This window comes from Euleptes europaea, chromosome 10 (assembly GCF_029931775.1).
Source record: "Euleptes europaea isolate rEulEur1 chromosome 10, rEulEur1.hap1, whole genome shotgun sequence".
In the NCBI taxonomy this organism is placed as follows: domain Eukaryota; kingdom Metazoa; phylum Chordata; class Lepidosauria; order Squamata; family Sphaerodactylidae; genus Euleptes; species Euleptes europaea.
Window position 1 is genome coordinate 77,010,594 of NC_079321.1, and position 25,439 is coordinate 77,036,032.

General features: G+C 42.4%; 1 protein-coding gene across 1 annotated transcript in view; it reads left to right on the plus strand.

Moving 5' to 3' along the window:
- Nucleotides 1–25,439, plus strand: part of LAMA2 (laminin subunit alpha 2) — a 599,384-nt gene that overhangs the window by 398,453 nt on the left and 175,492 nt on the right. The window contains exons 25-30 of the mRNA XM_056856226.1: nucleotides 9,401–9,580; nucleotides 11,993–12,181; nucleotides 12,271–12,404; nucleotides 17,042–17,159; nucleotides 20,337–20,471; nucleotides 22,189–22,313. Coding sequence (XP_056712204.1) covers nucleotides 9,401–9,580; nucleotides 11,993–12,181; nucleotides 12,271–12,404; nucleotides 17,042–17,159; nucleotides 20,337–20,471; nucleotides 22,189–22,313 — 881 coding nt within the window. The remainder of the gene's footprint in view (nucleotides 1–9,400; nucleotides 9,581–11,992; nucleotides 12,182–12,270; nucleotides 12,405–17,041; nucleotides 17,160–20,336; nucleotides 20,472–22,188; nucleotides 22,314–25,439) is intronic.

The window sequence follows — 25,439 nt, forward strand, 5'->3', positions numbered from 1 at the left end:
CACCTGGAAGTGCCTTTGGAAATGATAATAATGCAGAAGGTCCCAGTTTCAATCCCAGCATCTCACCTGAATCATTGGTTTCTGGCTACCACTGTTCTGGAAGGATGCTGACAATTTGGAAAGAGTAAAAGAGTACCATGAGCATGAGAACAGAAGACTCAAATAAGAAAACTGGATGTGTAAGGCTAGAGGAGAGAAGATGATCTAGACATTGTAAGTTATTTAGAAGCAGGACATTAGCAAAAACACTTGTAGATCAGACTGAAGGCCCCTGCTCATTTATCTACTTTGGTACACAAATGCAGCCCAGAATCTTCAGTAAATCATCTGTACACTTTGGTAGAAACATTTTTTCTGTGTTTCTTCTTAACACAGAGACTTTATGGGCATTCTGTGAAGGGTTCTGCTCAGTACAGAAGTATGATGGTACATGAATGCTGAAAGGTTAAATTTCCATATAGACCAAGGGCAACCATATAATAAGTGTCCCAAATATCTTTCTGCAGATTTTGTATTCCTTAAGAACATAAGAAAAGCCCTGCTGGATCAGACCAAGGCCCATCAAGTCCAGCAGTCTGTTCACACAGTGGCCAACCAGGTGCCTCTAGGAAGCCCCCAAACAAGACGACTGCAGCAGCACCATCCTGCCTGTGCTCCACAGCACCTAAGATAATTCCACGTGCAGTTGAGAAAACTGTGGACAGAACCATTAGCCCACTGAAGCATCTGCACCCCTGAATTCACTTTTGTGAAATTCTGTTATCCTTCTTCCTGCCATAATCTTTTAGAAATGAAATTGCAGCTTTGGAGGATGTACAGTGGAAAAGAAGTAACCCCCCCCCTACTTTTATTTGACCCTTACTCTTAGTAAATAGGAGCCCCGTGGTGCAGAGTGGTAAGCTGCAGTACTGCAGTCCAAGCTCTGCTCACGACCTGAGTTCGATCCCAACGGAAGTTAGTTTCAGGTAGCCGGCTCAAGGTCGACTCAGCCTTCCATCCTTCCGAGGTCGGTAAAATAAGAACCCAGTTTGCTGGGGGTAAAGGGAAGATGACTGGGGAAGGCACTGGCAAACCACCCCATAAACAAAGTCTGCCTAGTAAACGTCAGGATGTGACGTCACCCCGTGGGTCAGGAATGACCCAGTGCTTGCACAGGGGACCTTTACCTTACCTTTACTCTTAGTAAGATGCGCTTCTTACTGAAGAATAAGGTGGTCCTTCCTTTCCTTTCCTAAATGTTCTTATCTACCTACAAATCTGTGTGGATTTTTTCCACAAATATATAATTATTTAAAATGATGGCATTAGTATCTTAAAATAGGAACATAAAGTCCCCAACTGTTGAGTTCTCAATCAACGAAAAATCAAGTTTGAGTTGGCCCTCTAACTTTCTATGGAAAAGTGAAAAGTTTAGGCTTTATACACAGGTAGAAATGATCTAATTTTATTGCTTTGATATAGTTTGGGCTAAGAGGAGAATGTAGCTGAATCAATAAAGGTAGGGTTGCCAGGGAGGTTTTGGGTTGCAGAGCCTGAGGAGGGCGGGGTTTGGGGAAGGAAGGGACTTCAATGCCATAGAGTCCAATTGCCATAGCGGACATTTTCTCCAGGTGAACTGATCTCTATTGGCTGGAGATCAGTTGTAATAGCAGGATATCTCCAACTAGTACCTGGAGGTTGGCAACCCTAAGTAAAGGTGATGTATTAGGCTGTTCAAAGCATCACCTCTCCTGCAAGATGCACAAGTATATGTTCATATGATTTAAAATATTGATTTAAAATTTCCCTAATGATCAATTATCCCTCTTTGCATTCTCATACTTAAATTAGGCTTGCAGCTTCACATTGTAGTCTCTCTGAACATTTTCAATCTATTCTAGAATAGATTTAGTGCAAATGATTAAAAAAATTAATATACAAGTGTTCTGTGTCATTGAGGCATACATTTCAGATAGTTTGTGCAATAACCAGCTTCTTGCTGATTAGCATGTCTAATGCATGGAAGCCATAGACACATCCCTTTGCATTAGCACTTCAAAGAGACAGTCTGTCATGCTACTGAATCTGTTCCAGATATGTGTAGAAAAATAATTATATCCATTCTGAGATTCACTTTTTCATTGCCAGACTGGCATTTTGTGAAATTCCATGAACTGTCTGATGTTTTCAGGGATGTTTTTATTTACTTAATTTATCAATAATTGCCATGTCTGCTTCAATAACATTATACTATTTCTAATTCTGTAGTATTTCAGATGTCTTTCCCATATTTATTTAGCATTCTTTAGGATTCCTGTAGCAGAAAATTAACATGATCTTCTTTGATTGCCGTCATAAGCATGGCTGGGACAAAATTACTTTATCAGGAACTAAGAAAAAATATTATGTGAGATCTTCCACAAGGCAATCTATGTGAAATCTCGGATGCTGCACACCTCAAGAAAAACAGGCTCCTTTGTGGCAAACAGAAGCATAGCTTGTTGCTGTGCTTGGGTGCTGCCCTCACTCATGGAGCACGATTGAAGGCTTCTGAAGTATTGTGAGATCAAAATGCCAGCGTCTGGGGAAGTTAGCTTCCCCCTCCCAACACACACACCACCTGGAATTATAAACAGGAAATTAAACTGAGATATATCTTTTCCCCAACAAGGGTAAAACAAAGCAGCTTGAAATAGGGTTGCCAACTTCCAGGTGCTAGCTGGTAGGGCTGTTGAATTAAAAAAAATTCGGTATAGTTCGGATTCGGCTGAATTCGGCCCGTTTAGATTCGGGATATGCCGAAGTCCGAACTCCCCCACTTCGGGTCTGTGTAATTCGGCGGGAATTCAAAGTTCGGAAAAAAATTCGGCCGAATAAAGCCATTAAAAACACAACCGTGCCTTTCCGCGGCTCTGGGGGGGCATTTTTGGGGGTAGAGATCCCAAACTTTTAGAGGAGCTTCAAAAGACCCTTCTTGCCAGACCCCCCAAGTTTTGTAAAGATTGGGTCAGGGGGGGCTGAGATATGGGCCCCGAAAGGGGTCCCCCCACCCTTAATGTGCATCTCTGAGCAGAGCTTGCCGCCCACACACAAAGCTCCCAGCCCCGACAAACAGCTGATGAGAGCAAGGGCGGGGCAGGTGGTAAGAACTTTGCAAAGCAACACAACTGCAAAGCAACACCTTTGCAAACATGCAAAGGGCGGGGCAGGTGCTAAGAACTTTGCAAAGCAACACAACTGCAAAGCAACACCTTTGCAAACATGCAAAGGGCGGGGCAGGTGTGAAGAATTCTGCAAAACAATACAACTGCAAAGCAACACAATCATGCAATGCAACACCTTTGCAACAGTGCAAAGCAACACCTGACACCTGGGAGTTTGCAAACCATGGAAAGGGACAGAGGCAGCTAGCTATGCATAATGAGCAGGAGGGGGTGGAATTTCTCCTTTTGCATTGGACTTGGGACCAGGCAGATGCATTCTTTAAGTCACCATTTGAAAACCAGTTTTGAGCAAGCATCAAAATAACCTAACTGATCTTATGAATGAGGGAAAACCTGAAGACATAAAAATGAAGCCCCCCCTCAAACCAGGGAGAGAGAGACTGGAGGGGGAACACACACCCCAGGCAGAACCGGCAAAAGCCCCCTTTGGCTTCCCCCCCCACCCACAGAAACTGCTCCCTCCCCACACACACACACAGACTCTGCTTTCCCCCCCACACACACATACAGAAAAGAAAAATTATAGATTAAAGCCCCCAAAGGGGTCTTACTGTGGCTGTCTTCTGTTCAATCAGGAGGGGCTGGGAGGCTGGGTAATCCAATATGATTCCATTTGTATCCAATATGAGATCCATATGTATGCATCTCTCGAGGGTGATCCATTCATCCCAATAGGGAAAAGGGGAAAGCCCATATCTCGGGGGGCCCTGACCCAATGTTTACAAAACTTGGGTGGTCTCTTAAGAATCCTTGTCTGAAGCTCCGCTGAAAGTTTGGGGTCAGCACACCCAAAAATGCGCCCCCTGCAGCCACGGAAAGAGAAAAGGGGGGAGCCGATATTTCTGCCCCCACTGAACCCATCTTTACAAAACTTGGGTGGTCTCTTAAGAAGGATTGTCTGAAGCTATGATAAATGTTTGGGGGCTGCACCCCAAAAAAGCGCCCCCTGCAGCCATGGAAATGGAAAAGGGGGGAGAGGAAAAAGGGGTGGAGCCCATATCTCGGGGGGCCCTGACCCAATGTTTACAAAACTTGGGGGGTATCTTAAGAAGCCTTGTCTGATGCTCCGCTGAAAGTTTGGGGTCGGCACACCCAAAAATGCACCCCCTGCAGCCATGGAAAGAAAAAGGGGGGAGCCCATATCTTGGGACCCCCTGACCCAACGTTTACAAAACTTGGGTGGTCTCTTAAGAAGGCTTGTCTAAATATCCCCTGAAAGTTTGGGGTCTGTACCCCAAAAAATGCGCCCCCTGCAGCCATGGAAAGGAGCGAATGTGCACAAGCACCCCTGCACACACACACCAGGATTTCCCTCTCTCTCTCTTTCCCCGGCTGGGCCGCACATCAGCTGATTCCTCCAGTATTCAATCCTGACTGATTGGCCAGAAGACCCAGCTTGGCCACCGATTGGCTGGGGGAGGAGAATGCTGCTTACTGAAGGTTATGCTGCTTACTGACGGCCCCCAATTGGCCGGATTTATTCGTGAACTCCCGAACTCGCTGAATTCGGCTCCCCGGTTGCCCGCCAGTTTTGAGTTCGGTTCCTCCCGAACTGAAAACCGCCGAATCAAGGGAAATTCGGCTGATTTTCAGTTCGGGCCGAACCGAATCAACAGCCCTACTAGCTGGAGATCTCCCGCTAATACAACTGATCTCCAGGTGACATAGATCAGGTCCACTGGAGAAAATGGCTGCTCTGGCAATTGAACTCTATGGCATTGAAGTTCCTCCCCTGCCCAAACCCCACCCTCCTCAGGCTCCACCCCCAAAAACCTCCCGCTGGTTGTGAAGAGGAACCTGGCAACCCTAGCTTTAAAGGGCATGGGTTTTCAGTCAACAGCCAGTATATGTTATACAGTAAGGATACTGGAACATTTGCTGATGAGGCTCATATTTTATTCACCAGTGGAAGTCAGGCAGCTGATTAGTCAACAGGCTGTTCAGCTGTTTGCAATCCGTTCATGTCTGTTTGCAGGAACATGCTACTTGCAGTGGTTAGAACCTGACTGCCAGCTGATGAGGAATAAGCTGGCAGTGAGCTTCCTATGGGAGCTTCTCTTGATAGAGAAATTTTCCTTTGCATCCAGCAAAGTTTTTAAAGGGGTGGGGGGTGGGGGTCAGAAGCCAACTCCCAGCTGATTATGTGGATCAGCTGGAAGTTGGGTTCTTCTGATCTCCCAGCCAATCTTGCTGAGATGCAGCAACTGGCAAGGGTGTGTGTGAGGAAATGACAAACCCATCTGATTCCCCTTTTCTTCTCCCTAGCCCAAATAGTCAGGTTGGGCTTCAACTGGAGCCACCCGCTTTTTGTTCTCTACAGCCAAGCTGACAGCTTAAGTTGGGAGATGAGAACCAATCCACTTCTCTTCCCTACCCCCCAACTGACAGCTTGGACTACAGGAGAATGGGAGCAATCTACCTCTATTCTCTCCAGCCCAAGGTCTCAGGGTTGTTGTTTTTTTTTGGGGGGGGGAAGGGGGAATAATTACCTCCCCAGTGGTTCTCATTTTAGGGTATGGGGAAGAAACAGATCACTTCACTTCCTACCCCAACTGTCAACTTGGCCAGCAAAGAATAAAAGCAGATTGCTCTCAGGCCAATCTTTCAGCCCATTTTGTTATTTTTGGGTGGAGAGAAAGAGCCATTGCTTCTTTCATCTCCACTGTAAATTGATGCATGGCCTGCAGAGGATAGGAGTGATCTGCTCATATTTTTTGTAACCCAAGATAACAACTTGTGGGTCAAGAAGTGATGTCATGGCAGCATCCATCTTGCCTGTAATTTTCTACCAGATTCTAACTGTTTTCTCTTGCAGGTGTCTTATCTGTAAACCTCTTCCCAAGGGCTATTCTCAGGCCCAGAGAACTAGGATCTGGGAGGGGGTGGTTTACTCTTTCCCTGGAATGTCTGGTTGGGAGGGGTCGAAAGACTTGCAGCACCTAGAAGGTTCAAAGAGACAGCCCAATGATTGGTAGCTAGAGGTCACCTGTTTGCGGTCAGCTCATTCATAAGAACTAGGGTTCCCAACTGTCAATCAACTGGGTTGCCTACTGACCAGCTGATGGTAAGCAGGTGGAAGCAGAAAGGGGAGAGTGATCCCCCTGTGTGTGCATGCTCCCTGCACAATACTTCCATTTCAGCTTCCAATCTCCATCTCCAAACTTCTTGCTAGGTTCCCTGCAGGGAGCAGGGACCTCAGCAAGTTGTTTGGGAGGCAGTTACTTTTGGCAGTTGTTTAGGTTGTTACTTCGGAGCTGAGCAGATCAGCTCACCTGTGTTCAGGACAGCTGAACACAATATGTTCAGCTATTGAGCATATTTAACACAAAATTTGTGGCGTCCACAGAAATCACTGCCCCTCTGCACAGTCTTCCAGTTCAAATTGTAGCCTCAGCAGCTGTATCACATTTGAAAATACCTAGAAATTTTTACCGACTATCTCCTCTACAAACTTTTCTAAATGTCTGGTTATGTACTCTTAATTTTTAGAACAGGATTATATCATTGATTGGTATTTATTTATTTATTTACTATGTTTATAGTCTGCCATTCTCACTGAGACTCAAGGCGAATCGAACAGTGTAAATTGATGCAATCGATAGGATGAGACATCTAATAAGCAATGCATTAGGACTAGGATTACAGAAATCTGAAACAAACATAGCATATTAGACACAAATTCAAATTCAAAAAACCTTTAATGGCATAAGATAACAATTAATATAAATTTCAAACAACCATAGAAACATAGTTAAATACATCAGATTACCCCCAGTTCTCTTTTTGACGAATCTTTAGGACGTTATTTAGAAATTTGGCCACCTCCACAGTGATGTTGGGAAACACATCTTTCAGCTTGATCAGTCAAGCCCATTAGGTTAATAAAAATGGGGTCAATGTATTTAAGCTGAAGGTGCGTATAAAAAGGGCAATAGAGAAGAATATGCCCAATTGATTCTACGCTTCCTAATGCACATGTACAAAGTCATAAGCCACTTTTTGAAATCTGCCACATAAAACCGCAGAGGGCACTACATTGAACCTGGCCGGGGAAAAGGCTCTATGCAAATGTGGGTCTTTTAAAGAGTTAAGATACGATGCTGTTCCACCTGTCATCAGTGAGGACCCCCTAGCCTTAGTGGAGAGCAAATTTTGTCAGCAGCGCTACTGAGGTCTTGTATGTCCAAAATTCTACCCTTGATTGTTTGGAGTGCTTCCCTTTGTGAGAGCAAATATTAGACACAATACATATTACAGGTACAATACAGAAGAATTACACTTACAGAATACAGAATAAATACTCTTACATCAGTAAATACAATGCAGAAAATGGTATTACATCAGTAGAAAATAATACAGTAACAGCAGCACAATACATACAGCAAACATATATGTCCTAGTCCAGGGGTCTGCAAACTGTGGCTCCCGAGCCACATGTGGCTCTTTGGCCAGTTGAGTGCGGCTCTCCGAACTTGGTTCGGAGCCTCTGCCCTCGTGCCCGCTCGCGCCGGCAGCCGGGCTGTGGAGCCAGAGCACCTGAGAGAGAGAGCGAGCGCGAGAGAGCAGGCGAGCGGGCATCCTGTCTCTCCGCCCCCCGCCGTGGAGAATGGCCAGGTCCCCCTTTCCCTTGCCCTCAAAGGTTGGGAGGCTAAAGCCTCCCCTCCCCTCTAGCCGCGCGATTGCTGGGCGGACGGCTCGGTGTTTCCTGCCCTCCCCGCCTGCCTATCAGCTGTTGGGCGAGGCAGGCTTCCTTTGGTAGACCTGGCCTCCGGCTGAGTCCCATTGGGAAGCCATGTCTACCCACTGGCTTTCTTGGTGGTAGACCTGGACTCCGAGGAGAGGAAAAAGTCCCCCTTCAGAGGCCAGGTCTACCAATTGGCTTCTATGGGCCTCCAGAGGCCAGATCTACTGCCAAGAAAGCCAATGGGTAGACCTGGCCTCCCAATGGGACTCAGCCGGAGGCCAGGTCTACCAATAGGCTTTTATGGCGGTAGACCAGGCCTCCAGACGAGGACTCCGGACGGGGAAGGGGAAATGGCAGGGACTTACAATTTAATTTTTATCAATAAATAAGATCACTATTAAGTATGATATCAAGTTTTATTCAGTGTACCTATAGTTTAATTAAGACTTAAAACTGTAATTAAAGTTTATTAAGTTAATAAACAGTGTACCTACCTATATAGTTTAAGTTTAAGAAATTTGGCTCTCAAAAGAAATCTCAATCATTGTACTGTTGATATTTGGCTCTTTTGACTAATGAGTTTGCTGACCCCTGTCTAGTCACAGTGATATAGTCCACATTCCATTTCTCTTTTATAAGTACCTTCTATTTTTTGTGGCCCTGGAAGATAGCTTGGTAAGTGTAACCTTCAAGGACTCCTATAAGGCTCCCTGGTTCCAGCATTTTGATCATAAGCTATCACTTGTAAATTTGAAGGTGGAAGACCTTTACTCTTCTTCTGTAGATCAATGTAAAAAAACATGTGGCCAAATTGATCTATGCTAGAGATAAGAGTTACACTCATTTTGATGCTCGGAGGACATATTCTCCACTTACCCTGGGCCTGTAATTCTAACAAATGGTCCACATCTTCTCGAGCAACCTTGGAGCAAAAGGTTCAATTCCTCTTAGAGAACTCTGACCTTCAGTGTACTTATTTTGTTGCTCGTTTTTTGGAGGCTGCAGAGAAGAGATGAAGGGAGGTGTTTTTAGAGATCAGTCTTATTTAAGTTTTATGGTTTTATTGTTCAAGACCTTGGTCTAAGAACAGGGGGGAAGGAAGGAAGGAAGGAAGGAAGGAAGGAAGGAAGGAAGGAAGGAAGGAAGGAAGGAAGGAAGGAAGGAAGGAAGGAAGGAAGGAAGGAAGGAAGGAAGGAAGGAACTTTGTAGAAGTGCACTCCTCAGCAGTTCTGTTTTACATATGTTGCAGAGTGACAGAAGTATGGGAACCTTCCAGACCCCCATCTTTCTCTATATATATTCTATTTCATTTATTTATGTTTAACCATTTTGACTTTTTGAATACTCCACTTTATATTCTTCATCATTAGTTTGTGAACATTTATTAGATTGCTATTTGCTTTGTAAACATTCAAACCAAAAATAATTCACAAGCTTCAAAATGAAAAGTGCTTATTTGAAAATGAAATTAAAAAATAATCTTTCTCCCCCTAACCATTTTAATTGTATATAGTTGACCCTGAAGCCAGATCAGGTAATCCTTCCTCTGGTAGACGAAAATGTCCAGCACCGAACTGTACAAGGGATTGAATACCAACATCCAGAGACGGTTGCAGATGTTGAATTAGTGATGAAGGAGCTACTCTCAGAACCATTTTATTGGAGACTTCCGGAACAGTTTGAAGGACAGAAGGTAAAGAAGTGGAATTCTGATAGGAGCTGGTGTTTCATGAATCTTTCTCTCCCTTTATCTGAGCTGGAATATGTTTCTAAAGAATGAGAATGTTTGATTGCACCATTTGTCATGGCAGGAATGTTACAAAAATAACTATGTATGTTTATTTGTACATCAGTGGGCTAGATCCAAATGGAATGGATCTTCTGTGTCTCCCTCTTTGCACTGAATCCCCTGCACTCTGGGAGACCCTCTGAAATGGTGTTAGGTGCGGCTTGGGCATCTGCACTGGGAAGAGAAAATGGGAGAAGGGGGGATCATCACTTTCCCAAGTGTGGACATGCCTGTCTGCTTTCAGAAGAGGTCTTTGAGTCAAACCTAACATCCATATTAAAGATTTACAGGATGAAAGCATTGTAAGAAATTACAGCTTATTTGTTAGTGAAGCACGCTGTATTCTCAGCATGTGATTTTCTGATCTTATTGTTTATAGTAAAAAAATGCTTTCACCTCAGTTGATATTTTCCAGTATGTTACAGTAAAGGAAAACATAGTAAAAAAATAAAAGGCAGAACTCTTCTTTCTTTCTTTTTTATATATAGTTTTTTATTTTGTTTAAGTACAGGGTACAGAAAGGAAAAAGAAAAGGGAAGGGATATGGGGAATCCGTCTGATGATGACAAACACATTTTTTGGTCTAGTAAATTCAGAAGCATTTTACATTTTCAAACTATAATTACCAAGCATTTTCATTGATCTAATATATTTACATTTAACTGATTATATTTTTTTGTTTTTTATGATATATTTATCTATTAATTCACTAACATATAAGTGTAAAATGGTTGCCATTTCTCGTTAAACTGTTCTATTGACTCATTGTAGGTAGGGTTCATCATAAAAGTCATTTTGGCCATGTTTGCATAGTCGAGCATTTTATCTTTCCATTCTTCCATGTCAGGTATAGACGATTGCTTCCAGGTTCTTGCCAGCACAGTTCTTGCGGCCGTGGTAGCTTATCTGAACAGATCTCTAAGTCTCATGGGTAAATCAAGTGGTGTTATACTTAATAAAAAGTATTGGGGTCCAGTTTTATTTTTATTCTAGTTACGCTCTGTAGTTCACGTTGGACCTTCTTCCAGTATATTTGTAGCCTTGGACATGTCCACCAGACATGAAAGTTAGAGCCATCTGTCTCTTGGCATTTCCAGCACGCCCCTTTCTTTCCCTTCAGAGTGGCAATCTGAGCAATCATATTGGGCGTCATATACCACCTATAAAAAGTCTTATACTAATTTTCCTTCACTTCTGTGCTTACAGAATTCTTCTAATTTGCTTTTCAAAAAACCATTGGACTACCACTATGGAAAACATGTTGTAGTTATGGCTCCATTTACCCCCGTTCAGCCACAATCATTTGAATGCTGGAGAAGCCATTAACCCAATACTCTACTGTCAAGAACATTTTTCAGTTCCTGCCTGTCTCTATGCTGTGCTGGATAAGCTTGAAGTTAACCAGAAGGGAATACAGTCAATCTCCGCCTGATCTATCTCTGTCAGCCATAATGAGAAACAGAATAAACCACTGTATGAAACTCTCCCAGAGCATCCACCATATTGGAATGCAATTTGGCTTTGCTTGCCTTAGGGTGCTGTGGTTTTTTCTGCTCTTCAATTCCAGAAGAGCTAATGTGTTAATCTGTTGCATTAAAACTGCAGGGAATCTTGTGGCTCCTTAGAAGACTTAACAATTGGTTTTTCAAGAATCCATATGAAAGTATTTTCCATCTCTCCTCATAATAAACATGGGGAAATGGTTTGCATAGTGGCACAGAGTGGTAAGCTGCAGTACTGCAGTCCAAGCTCTGCTCATGACCTGAGTTCGATCCCAACGGAAGTTGGTTTCAGGTAGCTGGGTCAAGGTTGACTCAGCCTTCCATCCTTCCGAGGTCGGTAAAATGAGTACCCAGCTTGCTGGGGGTAAAAAGAAGGTGACTGGGGAAGGCACTGGCAAACCACTCCGTAAACAAAGTCTGCCTAGGAAACCTCGGGATGTGACGTCACTTCATGGGTCAGGAATGACCCGGTGCTTGCACAGGGGACCTTTTCCTTTTATTTACCTTTATCGGCCTTAGGTGGAGGACTTGTAGAATAGAAATAATTAATCTGGGTGTATTCTAAGTGAAAATACTTTCAAACACACACTACGTGTTTGTTTTGTTTTGTTCCACAATTTTATTTTAACAAACTCAAACAAACAACCTTAAATACGTTACTCACTACATGTTTAGACAGGTACATTTGCCTACGTTATAGATACAAAAAATAATGTTTCCATGCATGCCATCTTTTTACAAACTCTCATGATGCCCTTTCTTCATTGTACTGTACTTCCAGAATATGTTTATATGGTTTGTTTTGTTTTGTTAGCTGACTGCCTATGGGGGAAAGCTGAAATATGCTATCTACTTTGAAGCACGAGAAGAAACTGGATTTGCAACCTATAACCCCCAGGTTATAATCAGAGGTGGGCTTCCCACACACACTAGAATGATTGTCAGGCATGTAGCTGCTCCTTTGATTGGTCAGTTGACAAGGCATGATATCGAAATGACAGAGGTAATTTTTTGATGTATTCTATTTAAAAAGTTGCTGTTGGCACATTGGAAACGGTACACTCATTTGTGGTCTTGTTGTCTGCTTTTCAGCATGAATGGAAATATTATGGTGATGACCCCAGGGTCACTAGAACTGTGACCCGTGAGGACTTCATGAATGTCCTGTACAATGTTCATTATATACTTATTAAGGCTAGTCATGGGAGCTTCATGAGGAAAAGCAGGTAATCGTTTTTTATGGAATTCTTAATAATATTAGTGTCAGTGTCAGTTATAAATCTCTATCCAGTTTTTAAAGTGAATTATTTTCCACAGTAATGACATATGCCACAGTCCAGCAGAGGGTTATGTGTTCATCTGTCAATGGGCTGTAACGTACCTATTTCTGTATTGGGTTTTGACTACAGAGTAAGCTAATAATACTAATTTTTAAAGGAACTGATAGTTGTTTTTTAAAAAAAGAATGAGCATTATCTTTGGAGTGACATGGACTGCTTAGATGGTATCCCTAGGAATCTCTAGGAAGTAAAGATGAGATAGCAGCATAGGATAAAAAACAGACCAGGGAGGTGCTAGGATGGGTTCATTACCATTTCAGAGCTGCAGAAACAAAGAATATTCCTTTACACAGGAATATAACTTGAGATCTAATTTTAAAGTTAGCTATAGGAACAGAATATGTATCTCTGGCTCAGTTCAGATATACACCAGACCATGAATTTAATTATAGCTTAATGTGATATGCTTTATGCGCAGCTGTTGAATCAGAGTCCATAATTCGAAGTGTGGTCAGTGCTGTGGTTCAGCATGATGTCTGAACTGATAAACCATAATTATAGATTTTGTTCTCCCTCCAGAGGCCTGTGTACCTAGACATCAATATGCCAAGGAGAAAGAAATTTAAAGAACATCAGCCAGTGCAAAATGTAGTTTGTTTATACATGTGGAAGACATGTCTTTGACTCTAGTGGAGGCCATTTTTTGGGTTAATGTCTGAAATGATGCTATGTATGTTTCTCATTAGGTTAATAGCAGCTTAAGGAGGGCAGTTTAGATAGGAAAAATGGTGCAGCCCTTTCCCTCTGCCTCTACTTGAACAGTCCCATTTAAGTAAAAGAAAAAAAGGTCAGGAGACCTCATCGTAGCTTTCCTATGTCAGAGGTCATTTGGCCCTGAGACGGTTTCACATGTTTCACCACTATTTGCTGCATTGCTATTTTAAGTGTGCTGTGCAGGCTTGAGCGTTGTGGAAATAAATGCAGGGGCACCTTAAATCTCCAATTCCATACAGCAGCCGCTTAAAACAAGTTGCAGTGGTGACAAATGATGGAGGCCAGGAGACAAAAAGCATTGGGAATGCTGCAGAGGCAAAATTGCCTTCAGTGAAGGTAGCATTTTCCTATGTCTGTTTTTGAATTGGTTCCTTAATTCTGGCCATATATAAAAATGTGATTGTCTGGAATGTTTGTAAATGCAGAGCTGCAGATCACTAATAAATTGCTGCAAAATATTATAAAAGAACCCTCACACTGACAGTAGGTTCAAGTGTAAAAATAGCTTAATTCCAGTGGTAGCTCTATATTATCTATATAATTTAGCAGCAATGCTAATCATGTTTCCACATGAAAGCAATGCTATTATACTGAGTGATTCAGAGGCTGCCACTGAAAAGCTGGAGCCAAACATTTTTCTCCTGCTGTGCTAATTTTGTTGTTCCCCTTTTCACAATTTACCGCTCAAAATTGAAACATTTCTTACATTAGATGGCTGTTTTCCTTTTTCAAGCAATTGGGCTGTGACAATAAATCTTTTGGAACTGGAACTATACTTTCCATTTTATTGTTAATTATTTCAAAATTCATTGGGTATCAGTGTTTAGACTGAACTCTTAATGAAATATGTTTGAGGATAAAGCTACGCCTATCTTGCTATGAGCAAGTTCCTTTTGTGATACCCAATGATGCTGTTTTGCACATTAACAGTGCAATCCTGAAGAGGGGGGCAGAGCTGCTTAGGAAACAGTTTGACCCTCTGCCACCCGCGTCCATGCCCCTTGCACCATGCAAAGTGGTGCGGACACCAGTGCAGGGTGACTTACACCGGCTCCAAGGAGCAATGCAGCAGCATGAACCTCTTGCAGTAGCGCCACCTCCCCAACTGCGTTCTTCAAGCTCGAGTGCTCACGCTGGCGTCCAAGGGTGCATGCCCAGGGCATTCCAGGGGTGGAACTGCCTTTAGGCAGCTTCCAAAGCCATTTCGCCAAGAATGCACCATTTTGCAGGCGTAGCGTTTGAAAGTCTGAGCAGACTTAGGATTCAAGTTAGATGCTTTCTGTAAATAGTTTGATTTTGCTGCACATAATCCATTTCTGTTTTTTCAGCGTGATGGGGCCCTTCTTTTTATAAAAAATAAAGGTACAGAAAGTGCTTGATAAGCTACCACACAGGCACTGAATATGTTTCCCTTTTTATTTTCTTATTGTTCTACTACTTAGTGCTTTCAAAAGCACTTTCCATAGCTCACATGTGCACCTTTTCTCCTTACTGCAGTGTCTGCCTACTTATGCTTATCGTTTTCCTTGCTCACGTGGGCACAAAAACACTCACCGTTGGGCTGCTGCTTCTATTTAAGTACAGTAGATCACACATACAAACATAGCTCATTATGGATAGCCCAAGCTAACCAAATCTCATCAGATCTCGGAAGCTGAGCAGGGTCAGCCCTGGTTAGTACTTGAATGGGGGACCAACAAGGAATTCCAGAGTTGCTATGCAGAGGCGGGCAATGGCAAACCACCTCTGAATTTCTCTTGCCTTGAAAACCCTACAGGGTCACCATAAGTCAGGTGCAACTTGATGGCACTTTCCATCCGTCAGTTCGTTATGGAGAATCCATTACCACAAGCCTGCTGTGTGGCAAGCAGTTTTAACTGATGTAAATATAGATATTTTAGAAGAGAACATCCTGGAGATGCAGGAGACAGAAGCTGCATTCAGATACCACTTTAAACTGTATGTTAAAATTTTGCTAGGCCTTGTCCATCCCCTAGTTGGTCCAGCTGCTCTTGCCCACATAATGTAGGTGCCTTATCAGTCCCCTGGATAGCTACTGCTCAACTCAGGGTGATCTCAAAGGTTGGGGCAGACCAGCGGTCTGCTCTTCCTTACTAGCAGATTGTAGTTAACAGAATTATTTTGTATTCCACTGCTGAAGAGTTAATCTCTCAAAACATGTTGGTATCTACCCATTAGAATAAAGTATTTGTCACCTGCATCTATTAGATTGTCATTTTTTCTTCTTGGTTAGTGATGTTTCCCGTTTAATGTGTTTTGACTTCATATGATAAGGCTGCCACAGATGTGTGGCCACGTTTTTGTTTTGTTTTTTTGCCCTCTGAAGCAGTTGCCAGAAGAGCAAAGAGCAAAGCGAACTCTTGTAGCCTCTTTTCTTTGGACACTTTTAAAAAAAAAGTGGCAGTGTGACTGCCACTTTCCATTCTGTGCCCTGCCTGTAGGCTGTCAAAACTCTAGTCACTCTGCGTCCTTTGGGCTCCTCCCGCAGATCACACCCAGGTTCCATCATTTTTGCTTCCAGGAGTTGTCTGTCCCAGGAGAGAACGCCCGAACCCTCATGGATCATTACTGCAGTTGTGTGCATGGACACAGCCCCTAAGGGAAGTGGTTTAGAGTGACTTCCCCATAACAACTATTTCAGGCTATTTTTCCATCCTGATTACACTGCCTCTCTTCTGACATGATGGGTTACTGGCCCTGTGTGTCGGTCAGTGCATAATATCCTTCCACATAGTAGTAACCTTGCTGATCATATTATGACTGCTTGTAATATGGGCTTGTAGTATACAAGGCTGTAGATGGGATTGGAAATATATGTATTAAATTTGTACCCAGCCTAAAATGGAAAGTTGTTACAGTCTTTCCAAATGTCACTAGGAAGTTTGCCTTGCAAACCAATGGAAGTTCTGTTCTTTATCAGAACCACTGTGTCCTGAGCAAGGCCCCTCCTGATTTTCTTGGGAATCAAGCAGGCTCATACAAATGAACCTGTTGTGGTGATGGGGGGAGGAGTGGCAGACAGCCACCTGGACAGAGCTTGCACATCATGGGAAGAGGTGTGTGTGAGCAGAAATAACATACCAGAGAGAAAACCCCATGGCTGCTAAAGGTTTACAATCTAAAAGGTCTGTAATCAAGGAGATTTTACAGATATAGAAGTCTCAACCATGCATCCCACTCAAAATGTCCTTATCTAGCACAATAAATGTGTATGTTCCGGTCTGTTTGTCTGAGTGCCCTTAAGCTAATTGGGACAAAATATTAGGTAAAGGCTGACGATCATAAAATTTTCCATAAAGGCAAGTCCCCAGTGACTTTGAAGTCCGTAGCACATCTTGTTAGCTTTGTTTTATTTACAGAAAATTTGTTCTGCTATGTGATGGGTGGGTTTTTTTCTTTTCTTTTCAACTTGCCTCATTAAAGCATCATTCACTATACAATTTAATTGTGACGTATCTTTGAATTGTGAACTGTATCCAGGTTAAATATGTGACTTTAATCAAATTTAGGCCTTTGACAGGTTTTGCTCTAAACTAAAATACAAACAAAACAGTATTGTGGGTGAATTGGCAAAGATACTTTACATTTGTTCCATTGGTATAAATTAAGATTGAGTAAGGGTGAGGAGAGGTTGAAATAGGGCCAGTTCTGATCTCTTTCAGACAGTCCAAAATAAATGTTTGTTTTGCTTATGTGGAGGATTCCAAGAGTCTTGAAGTGAGTTTAAAAAATCAGCTTTGAAGAGCTTTATTAGCTAGTGTTTCTCATCTGCCCTATCCCCACCCCAGAATATCTGAGATCTCCATGGAGGTTGCAGAGGAAGGAAATGTATCAGGAGGAAGGACTCGTGCACAATTGATTGAGAAATGTGACTGCCCTTTGGGTTATTCTGGCTTGTCATGTGAGGTATAGTAATGCTTTTACACATATTCTCTATATTGTATTTTCTATATTGTATTCACTTTATCAGTACTAATAAAAGAAGAGATTCAAAACAAGACTCAGTATTCTTGACCAAGACTAGAAAATAATAATTTTAAGAGAGTTAAAAGTGAGAGAGGCATCATTGCCCTCAGTGTATATAGTCATCTCTGGATGAAATAACCCTTTCCTAAAAGTGATATATATCTCTCTCATATCTCCTTGATACTCCCCAAAATCTAGTCTCCAGTCTTAAAATCTCTATTTGATACTTCACCGAAAAAGCAATACAGCAACCATTTTAGAAATACTTGCCTGACGGACTGGAGTTGGTATCATTTCAGTACAAGGCACATTTGGAAGTATGTTTAGGGTCAGGAAATCATATGTTTTATGTATTTTTGTTCTTGAAGATTTTTATTGTGCAAAGGAGAGAAGATAGTATCTGAGACGTTTACAGCCAAATCCCAAGCTAGGGTTGTGAACACAAAGCTAGCATGAGGCTGGCAACCAGTGAGAAACTTACTGCTGGGAGGGGCACTCACTAATGACATCATGACATCATGTCCAGCAGCATCACTTGATCAAATACTAGAGCATCATCAACACCTGAAGTGCTGTCAGTGCATCGAAACACTGGCATTTTCTTTTCATTTTTCTCCCCCCACTCAGATGAGTGGTGGTGGGGATGGCCCACTAGGGGTAGAAGATCCCCCATGATCAGCAGGAACTTGACAACCCTATACTAAGCAAAGACAAACCCTTCTGAGCCCAATGAATTTGTATTTAAGAAGGATGTAGACAAGCTGGAATGTCTCCAGAGGAGGGCAACAAAGATGGAGACCAAGTCCCATTAGGAAAGGTTGAAGGAGCTGGGTATGTTTAGCCTGAAGAGGAGAAGATTGAGAGGGGATATGATATCCATCTTCAAGTACTTGAAGGGCTGTCATATAGAGGAGGGTGCCGAGTTGTTTTCTGTTTCCCCAGAAGGTCGGACCAGAACCAACGGGTTGAAATTAAATCAAAAGAGTTTCCATCTAGACATTAGGAAGAATTTTCTAACAATTAGAGCGGTTCCTCAGTGGAACAGACTTCCTTGGGAGGTGGTAAGTGTTCCTTCCCTGGAGGTTTTTAAGCAGAGGCATCTGTCAGCAATGCTGATTCTATGACCTTAGGCAGTTCATGACAGGGAGGGCATCTTGGGCATCTTTTGGGCATGGAGTAGGTATCACTGGGAGTGTGTGGGGGAGGCAGTTGTGAATTTCCTGCATTGTGCAGGGGGTTGGACTAGATGACCCTTGTGGTCCCTTCCAACTCTATAATTCTGTTTGTTTATTTATGTTGTTTAAAACACTTCTTTGTCACCTTTCCACTCAACAAGGGCCCCTAACAAATAAAAACAACATTAAAATTATGAAATAATTCAATAGAAACATAAAAACCAACACTAGAATGAGGGAGGAGGTCCAGGTCAAATGAAACAAGCATTTGCCTGCTGGTGGAAGACACCAATAGATGGAGACAAATGAATCTCCCTGGGGAGGGAGTTCCAAAGTTTTGGATTGTAGAAATAAGACCCAAACCCTTACAGGCTTCATAAGGCAATGCCAATATATGTGTGTTTATAGCTGTACCTGATGTATTGCTCTTCTATGGATACAAAAAACCCCAGGGAAATGATGCCTGTATTTCCCAGGGTCCCTGTCATGAGGGTTTCTGCCACTGCAGCATTCAAGGTAAGGGACTGAAAAAGAGCACTTGCAGAGAGGCCCTTAACAACAAGAAGAAGAGTTTGTTTTTGTACCCTGATTTTTTCTACCTTTAAGGAATCTCAAACCAGTCTCAAACAATCGCCCCCACCCCACCCCACAACAGGCAGGTAGGTTGAGCTGAGAGAGTTCCGAGAGAACTGTGACTAGCCCAGGATCACCCAGCAGGCTTCATGGGGAGGAGTGGGGAGTTAAACCTGGCTCTCCATATTAGAGCCCACCACTCTTAACCACGGCACAGTGCTGGCTCTCCTTACTACTATTGCTATGAGCAGGTACATTCGGGGGTAGGGGATGATGATAGTGAAGCAGAGGTCAAGCTTATGTGGGATTTTAAGGGGCCTTTTGACCTTTTTGTGCTCCTGATAACATCATTGTGATTCACACCACAAAGTTCACATTTCAGAACTGTCTTTTGGAAAAGAAAAGAGGCAGTGTTGTTTCAGATTGTTGTTGTTTTAAAGAAAAGCATCTTATTTTAGATTAACCTGTTTTGAATTGAGCCACAGTGGGTTCATCCACCAGTGTTCCAAAAATAGCTACAAATTTGCAATAGTTGGAGATTTGGGAAGACTACTGAAATATGGTATGGGGTATGGTATGGGGTAATCTCAATTATTAGGACCCTTCCATTGCAATGACTGCTAACACAACTGTGTTTTGTGTTTTAAGCTCTTACAGCTGAGCCATAGAGTTATCATGATTGTATGAGATTTGCATACTTTTTAAATTGTTGTTTTTATTTATACAGAGCCTAAAGCTGCTTGGCACTGTAGAATTATAAAAAGATAAGCGAGGCTATGCCTCCAGGCAGGACAAGGTAGCATTTTTATTATTTTGAATTCCTTATTTTTATGGCCTTTAAATTATACCCGTATAAATAATGTACCCATGAAGACATATTTTGCTGAGTATCACTGGGCATTAGCCTGTTATCTATCAGGCACTGTGTTGGCAGATATTAGCTTGTCATCTCTGAAAAATACACCAAGGACAATGGAAAAACAGAGTGCTCCTGCTCACTTTGCACAGCCGGTGGAACAATATTTTTTTTTTCTAGAGCAACATTTTTCTTAGGAAATAGAGGGAGGAATGCATGATGTACAAGGAGGGAGCATCTACACGAAAGACTTCTCAGGGTGAAATATGAAAAGCTTGGTGCTCTTAGGGTACCTTCAGGGATCTGATAGAAGAGTTTTCAATTAGAATTGGTGCTGTTACTCCTCACGTGTACTGCATATTGTTTGTGGAACAGTTTGAGGTTTGCCTTGGGAGATGGGGAGGGCAGGTTGCTTGTCAATCCTAGCCAGGATGAAGGTATGTTTACAATCCTCCCGAATCCTTCTTCACCAAGCTCACAATATAATGGATTTTTAAACATATTTTGTTGCAGGCATGCTCCCCAGGTTCTTATAGAGACACCTCCACATCAACTGGCAGAAGACCAGGTCCTGCTTTAGGTTCCTGTGTACCATGCCAGTGTCATGGGCATAGTGACATGTGTGATCCTGAAACCTCCATATGTCAGGTACAAAGCTTTTCCTAAAGAATTGAACGTATTCTTTTTCTTTGGGTTTGCAGAAAGTTTATTTGCACCATAATGAAATAGCAGCCACTGTATTCAATAGATTTAAATTCCTTTTATTACTCTGACTCAGTACACACTTTCCACGGTAAACATGTTTACTGCATATGCACTGGTGTTTGCAATGGTAAACACTTTAAAATATGAACTGGAATGTATTCGGCCATGTGATAGCAGAAGAGGAGTTTTACTCAATGCACTTCAGTTTGCCCAAGAGCTACTATAAGATCAAGCACTGATTTTTCATTTCTGATCAGTGTTACTTTATACAAAAGGCTATGGAATGTAGTCATTACACTCCAGTTTGGAACAGTGATATGATTTCATCAAAGAAGGTCATTATCAAGGGGATGAGTTGCTGAAATGTTTTACAGAACTATGTGTTGCACAAGATGACAGCGTAAGAGCTACTTGCAATGACTTTCTTGGGTTTCTGCTTGCACAAAAGCAGCAGCAGCTGCATTATGTGGAACTCTGCCTGGCCCCATGTCCTTGACCAGTGTTCTCTGTGAGCTTAAACATCTACAAACTTTTAATCATCGAATGTCACAGGCATGTTTTCTTCATAAATATGGATCATCCCTTACACAGAGAAAGAGAGACTCTTAAATTTTATTAGGAGCGATGTTTATTTTAATTTTTGAACTCAGAAAGGCATAGGAGCTGAGAAAAGGTACCATGAGATAAGGTAACGTTGGAAAGATAGAAGACTGAGGGAAAGAGGACCAGTTTAGTGAGTTCAGGGATGTATGAGACCTTTAAAAAGGCATGCTCATGATGAAGTTCACATAAGGGGTTTGATCCAGACTTAATTTTCCAGCAGCAGAATAAAATTTTCCTGCCTCCCCGCTTCAGAAATTACACGATTGAGGTCTGGATCCAACCCAAGGTCTAGAGCAGGGGTCCCCAACCTTTTTGAGGCTGCAGGCACATTTGGAATTCTGACACAGTGTGGTGGGCGCAGCCACAAAGTGGCTGCCACAAAATGATCGCTGCTGCAAGCAGAGCTAGCCACAAAAAGGGCTCCCACAATTTACTTTTAGTCACACAGTGAAGATCCATATGCTTTGGTGGCAGCTGCCGCCAAAGCAATGTTTTAAAGGATTGGTACAGCCAATTAAATCTCCAATAGCCAATCAGAAGCCTTGCTGGGAAAAAGCCCTGCCCACTTTTTAAAAACACTTTTTGGGCTCCAGGAATGATGTTGGCAGGTGCCATGATGCCCACGGGCACCGCACTGGGGACCCCTGGTCTAGAGACAGCATGGATTTTGTGCTGTTTGTAGGAAAGCAGAATGCACAGGCAAGGGAACAAGGGAAGCTAGAAATAGCAGCCAGGATTGTTGACTTGAAATGATTGGCAAAATATGTTTCTGTATGTCTCTTATGACTAGATCATGCATTGTGCCTTCTCCATGATTCTAGCATACTCGGTGCTTGTAAACTTTTAAAGGAATCTGGCAGGAGACTGTTAGAAACAGAACACTAAAGCAGATGTCCTTGGTCTCATCCAGCAAGGCAAGGGTTTGCAGCAGAAAGTCCATATTACAAAATTACCAGTGAAGCTGACATGACAAATTCTCGTGCATCTCTTTAATACCAAAGAACGTTGGAGTTCTTTGTAGCTACCCCAGGATGCTCTTTTCTTCTCTGCTCCACAGAACTGCCGTCATAACACCAGCGGTGACCACTGTGAAAGGTGTGCTGTTGGGTTCTATGGGGTTGTTAAGGGCTCTCCTGGTGACTGCCGGCCCTGTGCGTGCCCTTTGCCTATTTCCAGCAACAAGTAAGCATGTATTACAGATTCCCCTTTTGCTTTGGTCTAGATCGCACCCAGAGTCTGTTTGGGTTACTTGCTGATGTTGAAAAAGTACAGAATATGGATACACACTAAACCAGTGGTTCCCAACCTTTTTTTGACCAGGGACCACTAGGACTTTTTTGTTCGGTGCAGGGACCCCAAGGTTCAAAATAAAAATTCCGAGAATTTGAAAATCAACTTTAATCATAACTGTTAGTTAAACATTAAGCTTAGAATAATATTTGAATATGTATTTTTCTAATAGAGAACTTTTAATTGAAAATATTAATTTATTATGGGTTTATAACTTTGTTTCGCGGACCTTAATTTAGTTCTCGCGGACCCCTGGGGGTCCACGGACCCCTGGTTGGGAACCAGTGCACTAAACAGTGACCAAACTACCCTGTTTCATTTCAGAAATTGCTTCCAGCCTAATTAGCAATGTGGAAATTCATAAAGGGTGGAAAATGTAATAGTAAATGGATAATGAATGAGCATTATAAAAATTATTCTCGAAAGTGAAGCTGGAACAGAGCTCTTGAGTTCCGTAGAGTCGCAAGGGAGCAATAGAGAGACTTATGCTCATATTTTGTGCTGCTATAAAAGCATTACAGTGTTTCGCTATAGGCTTTGTAATTTATCAAGTCCTTATTTAATGTTTTGTTGGTTTGGGGCAACTTGTGAACAATCAAATCATTTAAAAGAGAGGCTAGCCTACTGAATTGTTTTGTTTGGTGTGCAATGCTAGTGACCTTCCCCAACTCATTCTTTTTCTGTGACTTAACACGTTATTAATTTGATGCTGAGGGGGGAGGTCTCTGCTTTCTTTCTGGGTGTTTTTTTTTTTGCTCATTCTCTCTTTTTTACCCTGTATTGGACTCCTTGATTAAAAGACTAACTCCATGTTGGCCTCACACTTTAATAAGAATAAGTACCTCAACCGCTTTTTCTGAAGCTGCTGTATTATTTTCTTTACTACAGTGATACAATTTAAACTGTATCCCTGTGAGCATTTCTTGGCTATGTGACTAGGATTAATTCATATGCCTCAGTTTGAGCAGTTCTGTGTGCACAGATATCTCTTCTGGTTGGTAGAAACTGCCACTCAGGTGACCTTATGCATTCTTTTCATCTCTTCAAAATGAAGGTGAAGATCAGCTTCCTGATACAGAAACAAAGTTAGGTTCCTTCTGCCTGTTTTCCTGAAATAAGAACAGGATTCTGTAGGTCAGACTGTTCGGTCCAGTTTCATACATCTTAATTGTATTGCTTGGGTTTAAACCAGTTAAGTATGTGTATAATGAATTGGACAGTAGCTGCTTGTGTGATGGCTAACTGGTGGCCCGGTTTCCATGGCTGAATACCACTGAAAACCACTGAATGTGAAGTAGAACTGGTGCTCTTTCTGGAGGTCATAAGTATGGAGGTACCTGGGTTTCTTTCTCAGCACCACGGGCATGTATGATTGATAGCAGCACCTGACAAGGACACAGATGACAATGTTGGTGGTACTATCCATTCAGCAGCTGGGCTGAGGTGATAAACCCGATGCCTTTGCAGCTTTCTTATTTTGCCCTCCACTGGGTCCTTCTGCCTATTTAACAGCATCAGAGGTGGAAGCTGGGTGTTCACCAGTGAACTGCCATGCAAAGGGATGTCTATATCAGTTTAAGGGAGGGAAGGCAGCATGGCGTAACCCAATCTCATCAGATATCAGAAGCTAAGCAGGATCGGCCCTGGTTAGTGTTTGGATGGGAGATCACCAAGGTTGCTGTGCAGAGGAAGGCACTGGAAAACCACCTCTTGCCTTGAAAACCCCCTATGGTGTCGCCATAAGTCAGCCACGACTTGATGGCACTGTACACACACACACATATCAGTTTAAATCTAAGTACTCTGCCTTCATTAAGTTGCAGATGGTTGAGAATGTGTAGATTTTCATGGAAAAATGGAAAGTACAAGTCCTGGAGGTACAGTTCTTGTATTTTTCCATCAAAGTGGTGGCCTCAATCCTAAGTGTCGGTAACAGTTTTACGTCTTTAAATTTTTACCATCTTGGCTGTTTCTATACATTCAGTGCACACTTGCAAATGTGATGAGCTGGGGGGGAAACAATACCACCGGAGAATGTGTCTTGCTTTGTGGGTCAGTTTTTACTGAGTTGAGAATGTGTTGGATAATGAGTTTGTGAGTAGTAGATCAATTTATTTACTTTTTTTTTTTTTTTTGCAAAGGTGTAATTCTGTTACTCATTCAAGCAATATTGGTTTAGTGCATTATAAGCAAGTTAGAGGAGGATGCTGACTGCTCTGTAGCAAAGGGGAAGTTTTTGTGCTGGGCTACAACTGCCATGGTGCTTTTTCAGCATTAATCTGACTCGGCACTTGTTTTACAAATAGCTTAAAAGGTATAGGTGTTGCTTCCATCTGGCTTAGATTGTATTCCTTCTCTTTTTGTTTACCAAATGCAGTTAGCACACCAGCCATTTTTTTCAGAGAACCACATGACCAGTTCCATGCACTCCATGGAGCTTTTCAGCCTTTTCCCTCTCCAAAGCCCAAGATTCCCCTCCCACAAATTGCAAACTACTTTTGAAACACAATACAGTTGCAGTGTTGCACTGAGGGTCAGGCTGACAGCAGAGAAAAACAGGTTAAAGCAAATGATGGGTACATGCAAGTACTGAGCACACTTTAAGGATAGTTTAAGACAAGTCTGCACAAAGTCAGGCCAGAAAAGTTTTGTTTAATAGGTTACGACAAATAACAGAAAAATAATGATCATTGCAGACCCAGGGCTAAGTGGGAAGGAAGGCCGGAGCGCTAAAGTTATGAGTGAAGACATCAAAGAGCAAATTTATGCAACACAACTTTATTAAACAACAACATACATCATATTTAGTTAGAAAAGGAATGAATAGATAAATTGGAAGGTAAGAGGCCACAACTTGGAATTGGCAACAGCTGCAACCCCTTGTGGCGCAGCATGAACCCAATGTGTCAGGTACCATGGCCTACCCCAATGCAGCCTGGTGTGCCAACCAGCCCACAGCGATCCCGCTGTGGGCAACCATTGCGGGGACCAAGAAAACACCAGCACGATCGCCACTGG